Here is a 15,772-nt window from a genome sequence, read left to right on the forward strand (position 1 = left end):
GCTGTAGACCACAGGCCACAACCCAACAAATCAAGCTCGAGCCTGTCTGCCTCTTCGGCGCACGACCACGACAGGATCACGCTTTCAACCGCATCCAAGCGATCTTCGGCCTCGTCCAGCAGCTCCTTTCGCATGACCTTGTCTAGACAGGCCAAAACGTTGCGCAATTCGTTCATGTGGACACCGCCGACCACTGACAATACAATAGCAGCCAAAAAGGAGCCTAGCATAACCAGCTCCTTGTTTCTCAGTCCGGACAGCTTGTCGACTCCGATCTCACAGGCTTCGAGCCCAACCCCGGCCGTCAGAAGTCCACAATTGCAAAGCAGCGTACTCACGTCTACACAGCTCTCTTCGCATAACCAAGGCATCCTCGCACCGCAGCAACATCACTGTGCTTTTCCGCCGATCTCATCAGCCAAGACTTCCGTGCCGACGACCGTGGCGGCCTCCACACCATCTTCTTTCAGCTCTACAGACGTCCTTCCAAAGAGAACAGCGTCCAAGAATGCCAATACCGATGCATCGTTGACCTTTTCAGCGTCGGCAAACACCGATCTCCCCAACCCCAACCCCAAGCCGAAGAAGCCCGCCACCGATTACGGCAAAACAGCCGATCGATCTCGATCACGCCTCTCGTCGCGTATTACACTGCAAAATGCAAACTGGTCCATGAAAATCTCCAACATGAAGACCAAGAAGCCGACCGATGCCTCTGCTTTCACGTCTACAACATCACATGTGGGTGCAGACGCGAGCTCTCGCACTACGAATAGACGTTCCAAGAGCCAAGCGTCCCTCTCTTCGGCGCTCACTGCTGCATCCGCGAACACTATTCATGCAGAGGTGCGCGATACCGCGGAGCGAGTCCCCCGGTTGGAATCCTCGAAGGCACCAGCATCGCTGCTTATTGATACAACGCCGGTCTCGACAAGCGAATCATCCGGCGTAGATCCCCGACTCTCTCCGTCCTTTGCCGCAACATTTGCATTTCTCAACAGCGAAATTGACTCCACGGATCACTCGCCACTTTTGGTGTCGACAATGTTGCCGTCGCAGGAGAATGCTCAAAACGCTATTCGCATCGCTGATCGAGCGTCTCTACCCGCCTCTGTGATCCCAGCGATTCAGTCTAGCCCGGAACACAAGGTCTCCCAAACGTCGGTGACCGACCTCTACGATACTACCATCGCTACGCCCAGCTCGCAACCTGAACCTTCGCGTCCAAGCGATGCAGAAGATGCACGCGCTCAGTCCGCTCTCTTTGACCGACTTGCCGATTCTCCCGAGGCCGTACACAAGACGCTTGTTTTACCGGATCCATTACATCCTCCTGCCTCGACGTCCTTCGACCGCGTCTCTGCCGCTTCACAGAGCACATTTCAGAGGCATAGCCACAAGAAGCACATGTCCCTCGGATCCACCACCTTGATCTCGAAATCAGCGCGCAAAGCAGCCTCCGACCTAGACAAACGTGCGTGCGTGGCTTCGTCTGGACTTCCATTGACTAATGTCAACGCCGCTTCCCGGTGGAGCTTCGCCAGTGCCTTGCCCCTGTTCACGCCAATGAGCGAAGATGGCACCTTTTTCGACGCCCTCACCTCACCTCTGGACGAGCAACCCTCCAATGTCAAGGCGAGTCCATCGCCGCCGGACAACTCAGTGCTGCCATCCTTTGCAACTGCAACCGAATTTTTCCCCTTGACAAAGACAGAGCCCGTCAGCCCCGTGCACGATCAACCGTTCACTCCCTGCACCAAAACCACCGTTGCTGCACAAATGGCGGCTACGGCACAAGCTATGCCGCCACCGAACCGATCATCGCTTGGGCGTCGTCTGTCGGGCGTAGTCGAACCTTCGAAAGTGCGCTCTTCAGACCACTGTGCGTTGGCATCTCCGTCACAAAGCACTCATGCCGAAACAATGCGCCGAGATGCTCTTCCAGCTAGACCTGAGACCAGTCTGGGATTTTATCTTCGCAACCCACTGCGCAAGGAGCGAAAGGCGTCTCAAAAGGCCGCACAGTCGCTGACGCCTACAGTTAGTCGCACTGAGACTTCCAGCACGGCAAGCCACAAATCACCGACTTCCGCCATCCGCAGAATGTCGACGGGCTTCCGGCTCGATCGATCATTACCGGTCAAGAAAGAACTCACTCGAGCCGAGACGTCACTCGGTATGGCCGCTTCTGAGGTCAAGTCAGCACGCCTCTTTAGCAGCAGAGTTCTGGCTCCGACAAAGAGCTCATTGGCGAGAAGCGTGCAGCGATCTCCGCCCTCGACGGGTAGCGCTACCGCGAAATCTTCGCCTGCCTCCTCATTAGCCACTCCCATCACCAAAGCGCTCTCGCGTTCGCCTCAGCGGCCCACAAACCCACCGTCATCGTACCGCGGCTCGCCGGCTGCATCCTCCCGTCCTTCAGTGAGTGCGGTTGGCTCTGCCTTCAAGTCTACCCCTTCATCAAAGGCACCGCTCTCTTCGACGAGCAGGGGTCGTACATCTTCGTCTCAAGACGTCGCCACGTCGATGGCAACCGGTCAGGATGCCCTTCCGGCAGCTCCATCCAATCCAACCAACGTTCGTCGCCGACGCACGCTTAGCAAGCCGCTGCTGAATCCGATCCGCACCTCTTTCAGTGAAACGCGAAACTATTCCAGACCGTCCACAGCGATCGGCTTCCGAGGTGGCATGACCGCCGCAGACCGCAAGATGAGCCAGCCCACGCTTGACATGGTAGATGACCGTGAATTCCTCGAAGCGCTCGAACAGGTACGAGCCGTACAGCGCGAGCGCATCCAGGCTGAAGCGCAAAAGGTCGAGAACAAGAGTCGCCTTGCTCGTCTAGGAATGGCGTCTGGCAACCACCTCAAGACTAAGAACCCAGAATCCGCTCTTGACAAGGACAACAACGACACTAGCACTTCGCCCAACAGCCTTAACAGAAGCGTCAACGAGCCGGTGACAGCCGCTGCTCCTACGAGCATCGTACCCGCTAGACCACGATTGCGTCACAAGCGGTCAGCCAGCGCCGACGCTCAACTGGCCCACGTTCAGACAACAACGTCTGTGGCAGCGGAAGAGTCCGATCGCGACATTGATCAGCGGCAGAAGGATATTGTCAAGGCGTATGCCGACAAGCAACCCCTAGTTGGACCACCTACGTCGGGTCTCGAATGGGGCGTGGGAAAAGCCAGTGGCAAGCTTCACGACGGCGCCTTTGTCAATGACGACGACTGGAAGAAAGAGGTCAAAGCATTGTTCCTCATCCGTGAGCTGGTGCAGACTGAGAGAAGCTATTCACGGCATCTCAGCAGCCTCCTTGGCGTAATCCGAAAGATGCCGGTGGCTCCTGGCAGCAATAGCCCCAGTTGTCCTAGCATGAAACGCAAGTCGACCAGCAATCTGTTTGCAGCCTATTCATCGGCTGTTGCTAGCAAAACCTCGCCGAATGCTAGCCCCCCAAGTCACATGGCGCTGATGCGGACATATTTGCCGCAGTTGATCGCGTTGAGCAACGCACTTGTTCAGCGCGTCGAGGAGAACCCCACTAGTGCCGGCGTGGGTGGCGCTTTTGATATGTTAGCAGCTCAGCTCGAGTCGACCTTTGTCGGATGGTCCGGGGTCGCATCTCAGGCACTGGCCGAACTGCGATCGACCGAGATGGCCAAGTCAAAATCGCCGTTCAAGATTGGGTTGGTGCCGCTGATGCCTCGTGAATCGACTGAGGTGGGCGCGTCGACGGCTGATGCAGTCAGCAGCGCAAGTGGCAGCTCAACGCCTGGATCGAGCTTCAGGAATGCGGCGCTACGCATGACTTCGTTCACGCGTCCGACCTCGCCTGTTGTTTCTCGTCGTGATTCGAACGCACCAGCAGATGGCAATGCTACCGTTACGACCAAGAGATCGACCAAGCGTCGCAGTACGATCACCAGCACCAGCTTCCATCCGCCGCCACGTGTCGTTGTCGCCGCGGCTACGGTGCTCTCGTCAAGCCCGGAGCAGGACAAGGAAGGCGACAGTTCCGCTTTCGCAACAACGACCACCGCAGCGCAACGTTTCGGACACTTGCGCAGTCAATCGACACTCGTCACTCCGCTACCCACCCCTACGTCGAGCACTGCCCCTGATCCATGGTCGGCACCGCCACCATCGGGTGGCAAGAGCTTGACACCGATGGACATTGCCATCATGCCGACGCAGCGTCTACCTCGTTACGGGCTCATGTTGCGTGATCTGCTGCGCAACACTCCTCCGGAATCTCTGTCACATGTTCGTGTGCAACGGGCGATTGGGCTGATACAAAAAGTCGCAGGCTTGTGCGATGCTGTCGCCCCAGTTGGCGTAACCGGTGGGCGCGGGACGAGTGGGAACAGCTCGGGGGCGGTACCCTCTGCACGCGCGAGAAGCGTGATGGGTGTGGCGTCTACAGACTTTGCGGTGAATGCGGGGTCGAGCATCACTGATCAGTAGCTCATTGTCATGCATACCATGTCTTGCTTTGATCAGCCACATGCACGATCGACATTTTCTTTGGGATTCTTGGTTGCCTAGCAATCACGATTCGTCACCAATCCCCAATCACCAATGACGAGCGCATTACGACACATTCACTGTATTTGTACGTTTCCTTATTGCTGAAACACTGGTTTTTATCGCACGCCTTGTCGTGTTTTTCTTGGCTCGTAGTGATTGTGACGATGGCAGGCAAGGGTCGATGGAGGTACAGCCGAAACGCGAAATTGAGAGGAGAGAACGAGGTTGAGAGGTTACGCCGACTGTTGCTGCTGATGGCGGTTGACGCTGGAAAAGATGTCTTTCAGGTGGGCTTGTGCGTCCTGGCCTTGTTTTACGAGGTACTGTTGGACGGGTGTGTAGGAGGTATATGTAGGAAAGGTTGGGTGAATTTCAGATGCGGAGAGGTAGGTTGTGGGGGCTGTGGGGAGACGTACCTGTTGTTTCTTCTTGAAGGCGTCCAAATCTGCTGAGTTGGCCTGGTGCTTGGCTGTGAGGTCGGCGAGGATGACTGGACGTGATTCTTGGATGAACCTTGATCCAGACATTGGGGATGATGGATGCAAGAGAGTCAGCTGGGTTTTCAGGGTCTAGTTGGGTCAAGGAGCGCAGCTTCAAGACTTACATCTTGCCTACACTGCTGTAGAAGCTTGCATTGGAATCTTGGATCGCCTGCAATTCGGTCAGAGTCAAGGTGAGCAACTTGGACTCGCGCTCTCGCGCGCTGATCTGCGCTCGCAACGCCGCCAGTTGCTGGTTGGTCTGGTACACCTGCAGCTGGATCTTCTCAAGCACTTTCGAAAGCGTCTCGTCCGGAATCGACGACATGATCCCAGTATCTCGATGCGCGCGCATGCGTTACCGGCGCAGGATCAAATCACTGAATGCGATACGTGCCGTGCGTGTGCATGTGGTGGTGATGGTCACAACGGAAATCGATTGACCAAGATTCACGCTTTCACCACATTCGTGATTCACACATTCACCGTTCGTGATTTGTGATTGTGAGTGAGTGTGTGGAGCGCGCACTCTTTCCGGTTTTCAAGTTGGAATCACGAATTGCACACATCTTTACGAATCACGAATGTGCGTGGTCAATTACGAATCGTCCGTGATCCATTTTCATCTCGACCTCTTGGTTCACTCTGGTATGCTCTGTTCACATCACCTCATCGCAAGAAAAAGTGTTGTTGCATTCAAAATTGCGCCTCTTTGTCTCGCTCATTGACTTGTTGGCAGCTGCTTTTGCACCAGAAGTGCGTCCGCAACCGACTTTTTGAACGGTGTACTGATCTCGCCCTGCTCAGCAAAGTAGGCCAATACCAGCTCCCTGGCCACGGTAAACGATGCATCTACCGGCTTGACCTCGTGCTTGAGCTCGTCGCGAGCTGTGTCCTGACCGAACACCTCTCCTCCATACTCGAAAACCAACCCACTCCTTGCGGGCTTTTGGTTACCGCTCGGAACAATCACACAATCCAAAGGACTGCCTTTGGGCACCGAGCCTTTCGGGAAAGCGTCCTTGACGTGCTGGATTTCTTGCTGGAACTGCGTCTCGTGCGATGCGTCGATTTGCGACTGTCTGATGGCTTTCTTGAGTCGGTTTTGCAGAGCGCGGATGAAGCCGTCGCGCAGATGGTTAAAATCGGTATTGCGAACGGGGACGATTCGGATGACTGCTGGTGTGCCTTGGTCGAGGAGGTGTTTCATGTGTTGTTCGATGGTTTCTGCTGACGAGTCAAAGTGAAGCGCACTTTCATCCATGTAGAGCGCAGCGACGTAGACGCGAACGCGGAGGAACGAGACGGTGCGAACGCCCAGGCCGACCAATCGCAGACGAGGCTGCGGCTCATCCGACGCCAACGAGGCCGGCGTGCGCATATACAATGGAAAGCTGAGATTCGTATCCGCATCTACAACCACTTGCTTGGACACGTCACCGCTCAACGACGTAAGCCTCGAGCCGGTGCCGCTGGCTGCAACAGCATCTAGCCGGATGCTGTCGGTAGACGAAACGCTGTAAATCGATATGATACCAGCTAACGCTGCTGCTGCGCTTAGCGACTTCCACTTCCTCTGTGCTGTATGCGACGACTCGGGCGTAGAGAGAGCCACGACGCAAGGGTGGTACGATTGCTGGAAGAACGCTGCTGCAGCTCGAGGTTGCGAGGAAGCCGAACAAACTTGAAAGGAAGGATAGGATCGTGTGAACGTCGAGATGCCACGTGCGGCTGCTGTACAAGACGCTGCAGAACGTCTCGCTCCAGCCGCGGTGATCAGCGTCGGAGTTAGCATGCTGTGTAACGTGGAGGTTGTGCGAGATGTCGACAAGTGGTGGCGAGGAAGCATTTACGAATCGTGAATCATGAATGGACGATGAGCTCAGCCCCCAGTCTGTGCTCTGCTCCGCAAGTCCGGCTGAACGTGCAACACGAACCGTGAATTCACGATTCCGTGATTCGTGATTCACGATTCATGATTCGTGAATATCGCCCGTGCCAATAGTGGTAGCGGCGTAACAGCCAGCTCTTCACGCTTTTCGCCCACGTCCATGCTCCACTCACGACTCGTGACTTTACAGATGAACGTCTTCGTGCTTCAGGGTCCAGGTGTGTTTTTTTTTCTTTTCTTTTTCTTTTTGGCACCCGAGTTGATTCACGATTCACGATCTTGGCTTGGCCTACGGAGTGGAATCGTGAATTACGGATCACGAACGGTTTAGGAGATTTATTTGGCATGAGGCGAACTGCGCGTGCTCTATGTCTGTCAAGTGGTGTAGTGTGTCTCACAGCTGGCTGCTTAACCGGAAACACAACGCGCGCGCTTTTGTCGATCCGTGATGCACATGCAGAGAGACGCAAAGACACACAAACAACACACATGCTCAGGCTGTGTTCCCTCAATCGTGAATGCAGATCTTAGACTGACTTGTCCGAAGCTTTGGCACATGGTCAACTCGATTCGAAAGATCGTCCATTGTCTTTATTCCACCACCATCGTCTGCACAGCCCTGTCGTCGTGGATCGCATCTCCTGTTGCGATCAGCTCCAGCTTCGTTCTACCTCTCAAGCACGCTTTTCGATCTTGTGGTGATCTGCAAGGCCACATCCGCTCGGAATCTGCTACCACGCTCTACTCGATCGTTTCGGCCGCCGGTTGAACTGCATTCTCGATCGTCCAGCATCGACACAATGCCCGCCACAACGTCCAAGCTGACACCCGATTCCGAGCTCCAGCTCGCCTTCGATCCGAGCTTGATACCGCAAGCGAGCAAGGACCTTCTACCCGAAGACATCATCGTCCGACCGCTCGCCAGCGACGACTACAACCGCGGACACCTTCGCGTTCTCGCCGACCTCACGCAGGCCCCTGACATCGGCCTCACCGCGTGGTCCAAGCAGTTCGCCCTCCAACTCGCGTCTCCCAACACATACTACCCTATCGTCTTCGTCCACACACACACCGACCAGATCGTCGCATGCGGTACCATGTTTGTCGAGTTCAAATTCTTGCGAGGCGGCGGCTCTTGTGCTCACATTGAGGATATCGTCGTTCACAAGGACGGTCAGGCCAAAGGCCTGGGTAAGAGAATCATCGAAATTCTCACGCACATCGCCAAGCAGAGAGCTTGCTACAAGGTGATTCTCGATTGCAGCGAAAAGAATATTGCCTTCTATGAAAAGTGCGGCTATCATAAAGCGGGCGATCAGATGGCTGTGTACTTTGTATAGATGCATGTCGAATTGGCTCAATCGACACGATTTTTAGTTCCCATAGTACGCAGTGCCCATGTGCGTGATTCTGGCTCGCTACGACGCCCGCACGGCGATCAGCGGAACACGCCTCTCGACACACGTGGAGTCATCCGGGGTCTGCTGCAATGCACACCTGTTGGTCCCGGCCGTGTCGTTCGAGTTGTTCTAACTCCACGATTGCGTACATCACTCCGTCTTGGTTACCTGAACTCTCTACGCACTCAACCATTGCTTGGTCCGCGTACATACCCATCAGTTCACTCAGGTGGAGTACGCAATACCCTCGTTGTCTTTGCGGACTATGTCCAATTGCCCGAGCACTCCCGCATTGCTCCGACGATGCCATTCTGGTGGGCCTCCGTTCGGATTATGGACGCTAGCACAAGGAAAATAAGGAGGATTGAGTACATCCTCTCCTGTATTCTCAAGCAGCCTCGTGAGAGATGGTAAAGGTTAGATAGAACGCTCAACATATTCGTGATTGTCGTTGCGTATTCGAAATGGGGACAGGAATCACAAATCGGGTCGATGGTCGATGGTCGCTGGTCGATGATCGATGGAACAAGTAAAGACCGTGGATGTGTGAGAGCTGAGTGGAAAAGCAAATGCACTGAGAAACGTAGAGATCCAAAAGAATACTCGATGCAACCACACTCAGACGTCCCAACATCTGGCTCATACCTTCGTCGTTCACAGGTCCGTGGTTTCATCAAAAGCGACGAGAACCACGAACTGCTACTCCTTCCATCGGCCCACTTCGACCTCACAAACCGCTTCGAATCCAACCAAACTGTGCGAGCCCCTTGTGTCGAGATATGGCAGAGCGATCCACGCCTCGTAGGCCGCTCGCCTATGCTTGCTGCGCCTCTCTACCGTCTCTTGGTCACCATGTTTGCGCGTACCAGCCGACGCAGGCGGTTCGCCGGACTGAATCAGCGTCGGCACCAAAACTTGAAGGTGGTGCGTCGAGATACGATATTGTCTTGTCAGCTCCGCGGTTCGTTCGACGAAAGGTTCCAATGGCCAGGTGGCCCACATGGGCTCTTGAAACGCAAACTCGAGCCCGTTCCTCTGCGATGCTTCGTCCAACAGTGCGCGTAGTGAGTCGCATGCGTTGGTGAGCTTGTTGAGCACTTTTGTGAGTCGATCGACAACTGTTGTTAGACCATCGTGTGCAGATTCTATGCGATCCACTGCGTCAGCTAGTCTCGTTTCCCTCCATCCGCCCGGACCCACCATCGGATCCCATGCTTGCTTCGCATCTAATGCTAGTGCTCTCTTCTTATCTTGAACGCTTGAGTTATATGCTCCTGCAGCTCCTTTCGCCTGTCGCGTTGCACCAGATTCGGGCTCGCCGATCCTGTTCGCAGCATACACCTCTTCCCAGCCATCCACAGCTTCTTTGGCCCACTTGAGTCCGTCAAATGTCGCAATCTCTTCCCACATCCTTGCTGCTGCAACAAACGTCACCAGCAACGTACGACACTGTCGATGGTATGTAGTCTCAAAGTCCCTGCTCAACAATCCTGTCGAATCGTACATCGAAAACGACGAGCTGCCACCAGCGCTTGCGCCAGGAGTCGGAGGCGACGTCAACCGACTCGATGGGAGAGGAGACGAGCGCGAGGAGAGCGATATGCTTCGTTTGCCTCCGCTACCGCCACCAGTATTCCCAGTACCTAGCGCTGAAGCCTTGGATGATTTTGGTGTCGAGGGCGCTTGTCGATTCGAGTTGCTGGACGAGGGTGAAGACGGTGGTGTTGAACTTGCTTTGTTCGCTTTAGCGAGCAGAGCGGCGTTCTGGCTGTTGCGACCAAACGGCGACAGCGCTGCGGCCGACGCACGGTTGTTAGCTGGCGACGGCATGGCAAAACGGCTATCTCAGCTTGATCAGCCTGCTTATGTGCGACAAAGACGAGTGATATTGGTCTGGATGGTCGCCCTATCAGCCGTGAGCGAGCACCCGTCAAGTGGAGTGAATCACGAATGCACCAAATTTTGAGCCAAACGTCGGAAGACGGAATCCATAAAGTTACATGGAAAGTTAAGTGGCACGAAGATACACCATGCACGTGATACAAGATGAAATTGCTACGCTGTTACACCGAAAATGGGAACGTCCCCCGCATTTCTTCACGCTGCAAAATCACCCAAGCACGAAGTCTGAAAGTGCAGACCCGGTTGAACTACGAACCACGAACCGGATGCGAGCGACACAGAATGACGAATCTTAACGCTATTCACGATTCATCCAGGCACCATCACCATCTCCACTTTGCGCAACCAGATACTTGGTAGCATGGCGAGCTCGCATAGATCCGTGCCTGGGAGATCCAGAGCAGCAGCAGCACCATCGCCATCTTCGTCGGGTAAGCAGGCCGATGAGCCTACCTTTCTCGATCCAACCGACGATGCCACGTTTCAATCTCTGAAAAAGCTTCTATCGGCGCCCGCTTCGAGTACACAGCATCTCAGCCTACTTTCGGAGAGCACGCTGTTCGGAAGTATCACATTTTACCTGAGCAAACTCGAGCTCGACCATGTGGCCGAGTTTGCCGGCGTCATCAGCTCGAGCGGCTGCCTCTGGACGCCACCACCTCCCGCAGCCAAGCCGCCGACAGCAACGCCGCGCAGCGCATCAAACCAGGTGACTTGGACAACAGAGCCTGGATCGTCCTCGAGCGACTCGGAAAAGGCGGACATTGCCAAGACGACCACCACTGCGTCATCCAACAGTGCCCGATCGAGTGCGTCGAGCTCCTTGAGCGGCTTCTTGATCTCGCGCTCCACCAGCGTCTCTCAAGCTGTGGCTGCTGCGCTCACCAAGAGAGCGGATCTCATTGTTCGGTCCAAGAAGAATTCGACCGGATGGGCTTCGCGTTCAGCTCTGTCACAGTACCTCGGTGCTGTCATCCAAGGCATCGACGATACAGAGCGAGATGCGACCCCAGAATCCTACCGAGCAGCGAGAGGGTTGCCGATCCCTCGCCTCGCCATCATTGGAGGCCTACTCAACGCTCTCTCCATCCTCAAGGACCAACGCGCGCGCACACGCAACATGTCGATCCTCGACGAGATGGCTGCGCTGCGCGCCAACCCTGTACTCGGGCTCAGTGTTCGGCAGCAACTCAGCACCATTCAAGATGAATGGATCGTGACGCTCGCCGAGATCCTGGACCACCTGCATGGACAGCCCGGCTCGTCTGCTTCGGCCACTGCCTTCCAGGCTGGCTCTGGCTCCAGTGCAAGTCGTGAGCGCGAGGACGATGTCGACGAGTGGGAGGCCGAGTTCCGAAAGCGCACTGCGTCCGTTTCAGGACCTGCTAGCATCACTTTGCTTGCCTCAAAGCAAACCCTACGTGCTGCCTTGAGCGACGTTCGCGACGTACCTCTATACATGGCCGCTCAGCTTGCACCGCTGGTGCCTGACCGCAAGATCCACGCGCTTGATCCTGTTCAGCTGACATCAGTCACTAGCGATGCCATCCTCTCGCTCTTCGAAGGGCCTCAAGGCTCGTGTTTTCTCGCCACGCTTGCTCAAGATGTTCACACGCAGAAAAGCTGTGGTGAAGATGGGATAAAGATCCTAGTCGACGCAAACGGTGCCACTGCCAACGCCCTTCAAGGCATCCTCGACTCGACTCTTTTCCCGCTGCTAGGTCCGCTGTCGAAGCTCATGTCTCGCGCTCTTGCCAAGGCAGTGACGTCGCTGACACCCGAAGAGCTCTCGGCGCTACTGCTTGGAACCGCCGATGCAGCACTCGAGCCTCGATTCGGCGAGACAGAATTCTTCCCCTTCCTCGTTCGCATGTCTCGCCTCTCTTCTCGTCTCGAGGCATCATGGCTAGCGAGTGCACTCGCCGGCGCCAATGAAGACGACATTGTCGAATCGAGCCGACAGCTCACCAAGCAGCTGTGGACGACGTTCAAAACGCTGCTTTTCAGCTATACCATGCTGTTTGACTCGATGATGGATGCGCTCGTCGACATGTGCCCCAGTCCGACGCTTACTATCCCAGCCGCCGCGGCCGTGGCCGAGACGGATGCACTCGTCGATTCGTCGTTGACAAGTCGCAGATGGCCGTATGCATCGACGTCGAATTTACCTCCTCCGTATCTGATCATTGTCCAGCACGTACTCGCGATCTACTCGCACCTGTATTGGATCACAAGCACCTTCGGTTCGGATGGGTTCGACATCTACCGTAAAGTGTTTTACTCTGCGTTGGATGTGATCGGTCGCGATGGCGAGGCGTGTATTCAATTGCTGGAGCTAATCGCGCCTGACCAAGTGGATGTGGTCGGCGAATTGGACGGTCTCGAGACAAACTCAGCCAAACGAAGCGCCACCACGTACTTTCTCAACGTTGCCGAGCAGCTGGTTGGCGTGCTACCGGACGAGGTGGTGGAAGAGCTCATTCTACCCATCTGTCGACCATACCTCGAAAACACGCGCTTCACCGATACATTCGAATCCGCTCACTCGGTAGTGCTGGCGCTATACTCGAACCACAAGCGATGCATCCTCAACCTGGCGCCGTTCTACGTCGAGTTGTTGATCGCCAGCTATCCGAAAAGGTTGACATCAATGCAGTTCGAGTACGCTATGTCCACCGTGGTTGCTGCAATCAGCGACAGGAGTGATTCGGTGGCTTGGTGGGTGATTACCAAGTTGGCCGATGAGATCGATCGAGAACGTCTGGCTGGGAGCGCAGCAGAGCGGACTGCAGAGGATACGATCCGCGCTGGTGGATATATCGAATCGAGCCAAGCTACCAGGCAGGATGTCGAAGAAGCTACAGCGAACTCCGCCTCTGAGCACCCTACTGTACCCACCGTGGCTAGCGAAAACGTTGCTGCTCCCACTCAGCAGACCAACGCAGATACATATGACCGACTCACCCACCTGCAAATGTGTCTCATCGGCTGCGTACCCAGCGTCAACCTCGTGCTGCTCCGTTCAGCGCTCGCAAAGGTGGAAGCGTACATTATGCAGTGCAAGCAACAAGAACGGTCCCTTTCACAAGCCAACGCCACACTTGACCAAAATGAAAGCACCAGTAGCAGATTGGCTCTGTGCCAAAAGACGTTTGACGCCATTCAGGCGCTCAATGCGGCGACGAGGGAGGAAGGGCTGCGATGGTGGCTTGACCATCGCACCAAGTTTGGTGTGTAACCCAAGGTCACGTACGTCGGGGGCTCACCGTCCACACTGCCTAGGGAATGCAACCCGGCACCTCAAGGGAAAATGTAAAGTATAGTGGATTTGTACAGTTTACCACTTTACATACGCGCACCCATTTCGTTTAAGATGACTGGTCGAGAGTGTGTGTTGACGGTGACGTGTGGCTGAGCAACTCACGAGGTCTGACTCTGACTCATTAGCGACTGCTGCGCTGGCTTGAAAGTTTAGTTCAAACTCCTGGTCCTTGTCTTTGCACGTCCCCTCCACAGCTTCTGGTCCACGGCAATAGATAAGTGAGCTTACGGACGTGGGACGTGGGAGCGGGTTTGGCCCACAGGTCCACGGTCGGTTCACCGTTCACGGTTCGTTCGAAATGACGAAAAGTGGAGCGGCGGCGAATTTGTATCACGAATCACGATTCGTAATATTTCCGGCTTTCTATTTTGTCACTTCTGGACGCCGTGGGATGTACCAACATGTGTCGTTTGACATCATCGTTCTCCGATCTTGGCCATGTACGGTGAAGCATTGTACACTGATTGGCCAACCGAGACGCCAAGGCGATGCAGGAAAGCCGAAAGATAGTGGAGGATAAAGTCATTTCCGCTTTCACAACTTATTCGTGATTGCATCAGCCACGAGCTCATTAGCCACCAGTCCACACACAGTCACGAGTTCACCTTGCTTCGACTCGTTTCCTCAGTTGCGCTCCGCTTAGACCATTAGATACACAGCTCTTCATTATGGTTGCACCACTTGGGTCTCGTTGGTGTGAAAAACAAACGTACATCTGCTGCGCGGAGGTCACATCCAACGGAGCATTGTACGCGAACACAAGCATTTGCACACGCCACAGCTCGCACTCAAAACTCACATGGCGGCGTGGTTATGTCCGCGCATCGATGCGAGTCGCAATATAGGTGTTAACCGAAGAATCGCCGCAGGTCCCTCCGATTCGCTAGCCTTGTGACTGTTGTGTGCCCTTGTGCCGTTGCTGGCAGGTCCATGGTGACCGTTTGCCGATCCATAAGTTTCACACCTCCACCAGATTGCAAGGGCCTTAATGAGCAGCACGGTGCAGTGGACGTATATATACCTGCGGTTTTCATCCTTGTTTGATCGGAAAACATCAACTTGGATCCAGCAACAGGCCAAAACTCACAATGTCGAGTACAGATGCGCTCTTCGAAGGATGGGTAGGACACGACAAGTCGTGTATCGGCAACATGAAGTGGGAAACCTACACTCCCAAGCAATGGCGCGAAACGGACATCGAGATCAAGATTGAGTGTTGCGGCGTGTGCGCTTCGGACCTGCACACTGCGCGGTCAGGATGGGGACCGACGCGCTATCCTTGCGTTGTCGGCCATGAGATTGTCGGCACTGTCGCACGCGTGGGAAAGCAGGTTTCCGGCTTTAACATCGGCGACCGTGTCGGTGTGGGTGCTCAGTCGGACTCGTGCAAGAGTTGCGAGGCCTGCAAGAACGGCGACGAGCCTTGGTGCGAAAAGGGCATCGTAGGCACGTACAACGGCGATTACTCGAGCACCGACGGTTCAGGCTTCTCGATGGGTGGGTACGCAAAATACTCGCGTGTGCCGGCTCACTTTGCGGTCCACATCCCGGACTCCTTACCTTCCACAGTGGCTGCCCCACTCATGTGCGGCGGCGTCACGGTCTACAACCCACTCAAGACCAACGGATGCGGGAATGAAGGCGTCAAACGAGTCGGTGTCGTAGGTATCGGCGGTCTCGGCCACTTTGCCCTCATCTTCGCTAAAGCTCTCGGAGCCGAAAAGATCGTCGCCATCTCGCACACGCATTCCAAAGAAGATCTCGCGCGCAAGCTCGGCGCTACTAATTTCATCGCTTCAGGCGACGAGGACCCCTGGTCTGCCCATAAGCGCTCGTTGGACCTGCTCATCTTGACTAACAACAACGCTGATATGCCCATCACCGACTACCTCACCCTGGTCCGGCCTCATGGAAAAGTCGTCGCTGTGGGCGTGCCCGAGGAGCCATGCATGCCCACGCCTCTGCCCGCTTTGGCTTTTAGCGGCGTCTTCTTGGGCGGCTCGCTTATCGGTGGGCCCGCCATCATCAAGGAGATGCTTGAATTGGCCGCCAAGCAAAACTTGAAGCCCATGATTGAGCAACGTGACATGAAGGACGCCAACCAGGTGGTCAAAGATATGGATGCCGGCAAGCCTCGATTCCGATATGTGATGGTGAACAAAGACTACGAGCCTGTCAAAGCTTGAGCACATACTGCCATCGGTCAGTTTTCTAAACTAGCACGGTCTGCTTCAGATAGATCTCA

At 55.2% G+C, this 15,772-nt stretch overlaps 7 protein-coding genes across 7 annotated transcripts in view; 4 read left to right on the forward strand and 3 right to left on the reverse strand.

Moving 5' to 3' along the window:
* The window catches only part of UMAG_15086 (uncharacterized protein), a gene marked incomplete at both ends in the record, with an annotated part of 5,653 nt that extends 1,183 nt beyond the window's left edge, over positions 1-4,470 (forward strand). The window contains one exon of the mRNA XM_011391290.1: positions 1-4,470. Coding sequence (XP_011389592.1) covers positions 1-4,470 — 4,470 coding nt within the window.
* A 296-nt stretch (positions 4,471-4,766) lies between these two features.
* UMAG_02883 (uncharacterized protein) lies at positions 4,767-5,340 on the reverse strand (the record flags this gene model as incomplete). Its single annotated transcript, XM_011391010.1, has 3 exons — positions 4,767-4,856; positions 4,950-5,046; positions 5,138-5,340. The coding sequence occupies 3 exons, from the start codon at positions 5,338-5,340 to the stop codon at positions 4,767-4,769; spliced, it is 390 nt and encodes a 129-aa protein (XP_011389312.1).
* A 393-nt stretch (positions 5,341-5,733) lies between these two features.
* Positions 5,734-6,807, reverse strand: UMAG_02884 (uncharacterized protein; the record flags this gene model as incomplete). The annotated part of the gene is made up of 1 exon (XM_011391011.1): positions 5,734-6,807. The coding sequence occupies one exon, from the start codon at positions 6,805-6,807 to the stop codon at positions 5,734-5,736; it is 1,074 nt and encodes a 357-aa protein (XP_011389313.1).
* Positions 6,808-7,703: 896 nt separating this feature from the next.
* UMAG_11638 (uncharacterized protein) lies at positions 7,704-8,243 on the forward strand (the record flags this gene model as incomplete). The annotated part of the gene is made up of 1 exon (XM_011391257.1): positions 7,704-8,243. The coding sequence occupies one exon, from the start codon at positions 7,704-7,706 to the stop codon at positions 8,241-8,243; it is 540 nt and encodes a 179-aa protein (XP_011389559.1).
* Positions 8,244-9,002: 759 nt separating this feature from the next.
* Positions 9,003-10,133, reverse strand: UMAG_02886 (uncharacterized protein; the record flags this gene model as incomplete). Its single annotated transcript, XM_011391012.1, has 1 exon — positions 9,003-10,133. The coding sequence occupies one exon, from the start codon at positions 10,131-10,133 to the stop codon at positions 9,003-9,005; it is 1,131 nt and encodes a 376-aa protein (XP_011389314.1).
* A 433-nt stretch (positions 10,134-10,566) lies between these two features.
* On the forward strand, positions 10,567-13,443 carry UMAG_02887 (uncharacterized protein; the record flags this gene model as incomplete). The annotated part of the gene is made up of 1 exon (XM_011391013.1): positions 10,567-13,443. One exon carries the CDS (start codon positions 10,567-10,569, stop codon positions 13,441-13,443), a length of 2,877 nt encoding a protein of 958 aa, XP_011389315.1.
* A 1,172-nt stretch (positions 13,444-14,615) lies between these two features.
* Positions 14,616-15,713, forward strand: UMAG_02888 (uncharacterized protein; the record flags this gene model as incomplete). The annotated part of the gene is made up of 1 exon (XM_011391014.1): positions 14,616-15,713. One exon carries the CDS (start codon positions 14,616-14,618, stop codon positions 15,711-15,713), a length of 1,098 nt encoding a protein of 365 aa, XP_011389316.1.
* Positions 15,714-15,772: the final 59 nt, after the last annotated feature.

Source organism: Mycosarcoma maydis, chromosome 7, assembly GCF_000328475.2.
Source record: "Mycosarcoma maydis chromosome 7, whole genome shotgun sequence".
NCBI lineage: Eukaryota > Fungi > Basidiomycota > Ustilaginomycetes > Ustilaginales > Mycosarcoma > Mycosarcoma maydis.